Source organism: Rhagoletis zephyria, unplaced genomic scaffold (assembly GCF_001687245.7).
Source record: "Rhagoletis zephyria isolate East Lansing unplaced genomic scaffold, Rhagoletis_zephyria_1.1 Rzeph_scaffold_00346, whole genome shotgun sequence".
NCBI lineage: Eukaryota > Metazoa > Arthropoda > Insecta > Diptera > Tephritidae > Rhagoletis > Rhagoletis zephyria.
In genome coordinates, this window is record NW_016157430.1 from 182,281 (window position 1) to 188,612 (window position 6,332).

A 6,332-nucleotide genomic window follows, 5' to 3' on the forward strand; every position below is an offset into this window, starting at 1 on the left:
GCTATAGATATGTCCAATACTGTATGTGGGCGGCACCACGCCAAAAATTCCATAATAATATTACTTCTTTTCAAGGGATTGTTGTTAGTATTAATTTTGGGTTAAATTAGCTTCCTTAAATTTCGAAATACCAAAGTTTCAAACATTTCTGAAATTTACCGTTAAATAAATAATTTAGTAATTTTAGTGAGATTTCAAAACTTTCAACGTTTTGCCTTTTTATCTGGCAACCACTATAATCATACCGAGTTTGGTACCCATTGATCGAGCGGTTACCGAGATACACATATGTGGTTATAAGTACCCCGCCCATTTTCCAACCTTTTATTATAAGCCTATTATTTGCTAAAGAATTATTGCAAAAATCAATTTTGAATAAATTAGCTTCGGTATTTACCGATTTATAGAAGCTTTCGCAAAAGCAAGGGGTAAGCACATAATTTGCTCCGATAACTTGTCCTGTTTCCAAGTCCTCCAAAACCACAACAAATCAAGCTACATCATCGACATTTTTAAAAAACACGCAATTCCCTACCAGGGCAATATTAAACACATGTGGATACCCGGACACTCCGATATCCAGGGTAACACACTTGCAGACACAGTCACCAGGGATGTTTCCATCACTCCAACAATCACATCCTACCCCGCGACATTTACTGTTTAATTCATCGACAGAGGTAAGCTAACCCAGCAAATATTGCGGTTAGTTATCGATTAGAGAATGATTGGAGAACTAGCCACATTCTCCAATCTCAAACGTTAGAGAACGACTCAAAAAACTATCGAGAATCATAGCGATCTCAACAAAAATTTGACATAGTTCTCGACTCGAGAAAATATTAATTATATTATCGAATTCTAATGTTGATCTCTAATGGGATTCGAATGTGAATTTCTTCAAACTGCTGTTTTGCTTTATTAAATAAAATGCGTTGTTTGTAAAATTTGTACTAAATGTATGTATTTGCAACAAAATAATAATGAATTATTTGAAGTTAAAAATAATGTATGATTCATTGATTTGGAATATTTCTTATTTACATTTATTTGAATTTGCGTTGTTTCTCTAATCATTCTCGAATCGAATTCTAATGTAGTTCTCTAATTTCGCCATCGACTCGAGAACGATTAGAGAATTACCCTAGTTATCTAATGTAGAAATCCAAGTTTCTCTTACGTTAGAGACTGTGTTTGCTGGGAAGTTAATGCACCAATGGGCGGACTGTAATCACCATTATTCGGATATTAACTAGCCGAACAAAACCCGTTTCCCCTACATCGGTACCTACCAACCATATCACAGCATACACACGTCTCCGAATGGGGGACACCATAATTACTAACACGCACTTACTACAAGGCACTAGACCCAACACCTGCCCCTTCTGTCAAGCAACAGCCAGCGTGCATAATCTACTAGTATCGTGCCCAGAACTTGCTTCCCAAAGGTATCATCAGTTTGACAACTTGGATCCCCTCCTACTGTTAAAGGACGCAACAGAAGTTAAAATTAGCAAAATCTACAGATTTCCGCGTATCTGACCCATCACATCTCACCAATCAGCCGAAAGCCTGCGCTGCTAGCGATGCGGTTGCTTAAGTTATAAAATAAAAAAATATAAAACCTTCTTTCTTATTTATGATAATGAGAACTCGGAATCTGATGTATGTTTTCATTGGGCTTCTTCAAATGTAAATGGTTAGTTATCCTCACGAATCATGAAATATTCATTAAAATTGTATTCAATCGTTAGTTCATATATTTTTCAGTAAATGCATGGTTTTGCATATTTTGCAAAAAATACATGTATACATTTTAGTATACTTTATAACAGCGGTTTGCAATCGCGGTTCTTTGAGCCAAATGCGGCTCTTTGCTTTCCAAAGTGCGGCTCTTTTAACTTTCTCTTTGCTTAGAACATTTTGGCTCCTTCTACTTTTTAAAATACACATTTCTTTTTCTTTGTTGGACATTCTTTTCCATTGTGTTTTTAACATTACCCACAATTGGAGAATGGAAATTGACTTTCTGGCTAATGTTCTTTATCGATATGATGGAACATTTGCCAAAACTTGAATTTGTCTCTACAAGAAGAGAATACAAATGTTTTTGATTTGTCGCAAAATATTTTGTTTTGAAACTAAACTATGTATGTACGTCTTTTTATGCAAGATCTCAAAAAAATAATATTTCATTATTTTCCATGGCTAGAAAAAATATTGCAACATGATTTAAAAGCAGATTTTGAAAAAATATTTGCCGATTTGAAATTATTTAAATTTACGCTTGCATACTCCATTAACCCTTTTTTATGTAATATAATTGAGGATGAATTTACAATATCCGAAACACTCCTTTTTAAAAAGCGAAGAAGAGTTGGAGTTTTTTGAATTAAAAGAAAATAAGGTACTGGAAATGCAACACAAAGCTTTGCCATTGCTTGAATTTCGGCAACAAGTACCAGATTTATAAAACAGCTGCGCGCGTATAACGCTAGGCGCACATTACATCCGATAGGCTGACCCATTTCGGCCGAACAATTTGACCGTCCGAACTGATGCGCAAACTCAACCAGATTATTTACCGACCATATTTGTACGCACAAATCTAGTTTTCATTTCAATTTTGCAAGCAGTGAAATATTTTGTATAAATTTGAATAGACATACTCTAAACATGTGATTTTATATGTAATTTTTTTGTTTTGCACCCAATAAGTTAATTTTTCGCAGTCCATTTTAGTACTTTTCACCTGACATCCGACGAGAAATACAAACATGTTTGAATTTATCGTCACCGACGGACGTCAACGGCCGATTACGGTTCGGTTATCGGTTTATTTATGTGTGAGGCCGCTCATATAATCACAAGTATTTATTCCAGGGACCGTAAATAGCAGTTATTTTTTTCCATACAGTCAAAACTTGGCCCGATATTTTTTNCATATAATCACAAGTATTTATTCCAGGGACCGTAAATAGCAGTTATTTTTTTCCATACAGTCAAAACTTGGCCCGATATTTTTTAAGTTCGAAATAAAAGTCTTTCCGGATAATAAACAAACCGCTTATCCAAATTAAACGAATTTGGTACCAAATGGAAGAGGACTTAAATAGCTTATAAACAGAAATAACGATCGAAAGCTACCACTTCTATTTATATTTTTTTTTTTTATAATTTAATACAAAAGAAATGCGTATACCTGACCAAAGGTCTGTTCTATGGTAGTTAAAAACAATTTTTATTTCAATATTTTTCAATAGCTGGCTTTCTGCTGGCTTTCCTCGTTTAAATATTTCAGTTTTAAAGCTATTTTAGTCCTCTTTCAGTTGATACCAAACTTGGGGCACCGAAATTGCGCATATGGAAACTGTGCATTTGGACATTATTTCGGTTTTAACCGAAACTGTGCATGTATGCTTTATTTCGGTTTTTGCCATATGCATTATTTCGGTTTTCAACCGAAACTGTGCATGTGTGCATTACTTCGTTTTTTTTTCATATGCCTTATTTCGCTTTTAAAACGAAAGTATGCATATGCATAATTTCGGTAGTTTCTCATATGCATTATTTCGGTTTTCAACCGAAACTGTGCATGTATGCATTACTTCGGGGTTTTCATATGCATTATTTCGGTTTTCAACCGAAACTGTGCATGCATGCATTATTTCGGGTTTTGTTATATGCATTATTTCGGTTTTCACCCGAAACTGTGCATGTATGCATACCTTCGTCTCTCACATATGCATTATTTCGGTTTTGAACCGAAATTGTGCATGCATGCATTATTTCGGTTTTTGTTATATGCATTATTTCGGTTTTCTAACGAAAGTGTGCATATGGCTAATTTCGTTTTTTCTAATATAAATTATTTACCTCATAGTTCCCCTTTATCGGTCCTGTTATTTAATATTTACACAAACACACTCTCCAAATTGTTAGTAAACCAATCCGGTATAGATTATATGGGTATTTTCGCGGATAATATCTTTGCCCTGGCCTCTGGAACAGCAGAGGAAGTGAGCAGAAGCTTAAATATCCTCGACGCAAAAATACACCAATGGGCAACAAATACAGGCGCAGTTATACCTGGTGACAAAATAGAAGCTCTTCACATCTGCAAGAAGCGAAATTGCGATTTTACTAGAACCACGATTCGGAGTGTACTGCACTCTCAATATGTCGTTCGCTCACAGGAGTGTTGCGGCACTGCATAACGCTCTATGGATGGACCTCAAAAATGAATATTAAAAAAATAGATGTAGCCTTAAATAAATGTTACAGAACGGCATCCGGACTTCTAACACCAACACCGAAGGATGCTCTCGTCGTTGAAGCTCAATACAAAGATTTTGAGTCTTTGCTGCTAAACAGTTCGCTAAATTTAGCAGCTAAATCTATAACAACACCTTCACACGCACTACACGTCACTTTCTGGTATCATATAAATGCTTACAAGAGAATCATCAAAAGTAACACGTACGCTTCAAGCATTCAACACATTCTGATACATCTGACCAATATTAACTCTCCAATACCAAACAAACCAACAAACAACATTCCAACAAGCACTAACATAACGATAGATACTACGATTAGTTCACATGATAAAAACAATACGTGTCCTGATTTCTTTAAAAAAAAATTTTTAGAGTATAAAAGCAAAATACCAGTTGAGACCACCTACTTTACGGATGGGTCTTTCCTAAATGGTACAGCACCTTATGCGGTCATAGAACAACAAGCCAACGGATACTCCTATATGAAAGTGCGGCAATCTCTTCTAACACCTCACGCCGGCATTTTCAATGCAGAATTAGCAGCTATAAAATTTGCGGTTCGTCATGCATCGAGCAAAAAGAAACATGCACTTATTTGCTCGGATAGCCTTAGCGTGGTGAAATCACTACAACACGACGGTGAATCACGAAGATTCCTTCTAGACGGAGTCACACTCAATTCGCGCATAACGATCCTATGGATCCCAGCACACGTCGGTATAGTTGGCAATGAATTAGCGGACGAAGCAGCCAAGGAAGCTATAAAAATGCCTCTTATAATGGAAGTTCCATGTTTAAGCGCAATCATTAAAAATTTCCACAAAGTAGAAGCTGCAAACATAAAAAATACTGTGTGGCAGACATCAAGCACTTTNCTTATGATGGAAGTTCCATGTTTAAGCGCAATCATTAAAAATTTCCACAAAGTAGAAGCTGCAAACATAAAAAATACTCTGTGGCAGACATCAAGAACTTTTTTAAAAACACACAACGCACAACTTAAAAGACCACACTATAACGAAAACTTCACTAGGGACGACTGTATTAAAATAGCACGAATGAGAGTCGGTGTAACTAACTTCAGTACCAGGCACCATTTTAGCGGCGGCAGATCACCAGAATGCACCCAATGTTGGACGACTCTAACTGTTCTCAAGGATTGCGCCATCTCAGGAAGTCACGCTAACCTCGAACAAACACTCGACTGCAGTAATGAAAACACCATAAAGTTCATCAACGAAGCCTTAAAAAAACACAACCTCCTATACGAAGTATAACTTTAAGAAGAGCACAACAACTCGGGAGCAACATGGCCTCGTAGCCNCATTATTTCGGTTTTTGTTATATGCATTATTTCGGTTTTCTAACGAAAGTGTGCATATGGATAATTTCGTTTTTTCTAATATGAATTATTTACTTCTACTTAGTAAGGGTTTTAATCCCTAAGCGCAGCCGAAAGCCGCCTACGCAGAGAGAAGTTCTACCCAAAAATACTTCCGCCCTTCTTTTCCGGCAACACAGAAAGGAGAATTCTACTTAGTTAGGGTTATAATCTCTAAGCGCGGCCGAAGGCCGCCTCCGCAGAGAGAAGTTCTGCCCAAAAATACTTCCGTCCTTCTTTTCCGGCAACACAGAAAGGGTAATTCTACTTAGTAAGGGTTATAATCCCTAAGCGCAGCCGAAGGCCGCCTACGCAGTTCTGCGCAAAAATACTTCCGGTCCCCTTTTCCCGGCAACACAGAAAGGAGAATTCTACTTAGTAAGGGTTATAATCCCTAAGCGCGGCCGAAGGCCGCCTCCGCAGAGAGAAGTTCTGCCCAAAAATACTTCCGTCCTTCTTTTCCGGCAACACAGAAAGGGTAATTCTACTTAGTAAGGGTTATAATCCCTAAGCGCAGCCGAAGGCCGCCTACGCAGTTCTGCGCAAAAATACTTCCGGTCCCCTTTTCCCGGCAACACAGAAAGGAGAATTCTACTTAGTAAGGGTTATAATCCCTAAGCGCAGCCGAAGGCCGCCTACGCAGTTCTGCGCAAAAATACTTCCGGTCC

At 37.4% G+C, this 6,332-nt stretch overlaps 2 protein-coding genes across 3 annotated transcripts in view; one reads left to right on the forward strand and one right to left on the reverse strand.

Moving 5' to 3' along the window:
* The window catches only part of vas (ATP-dependent RNA helicase vasa), a 119,501-nt gene that overhangs the window by 108,506 nt on the left and 4,663 nt on the right, over positions 1-6,332 (reverse strand). The gene's annotated exons all lie outside the window — the stretch shown is intronic.
* On the forward strand, positions 4,194-5,599 carry LOC108359140 (uncharacterized). Of its 2 annotated transcripts, none has more exons than XM_017610837.1 (2): positions 4,194-5,155; positions 5,257-5,599. In XM_017610837.1, the coding sequence occupies exons 1-2, from the start codon at positions 4,244-4,246 to the stop codon at positions 5,284-5,286; spliced, it is 942 nt and encodes a 313-aa protein (XP_017466326.1). In that variant the 5' UTR covers positions 4,194-4,243; the 3' UTR covers positions 5,287-5,599. The 2 variants fall into 2 exon arrangements, with proteins under 2 accessions (XP_017466326.1, XP_017466325.1); XM_017610836.1 differs by having other exon boundaries at positions 4,194-5,096; positions 5,199-5,599.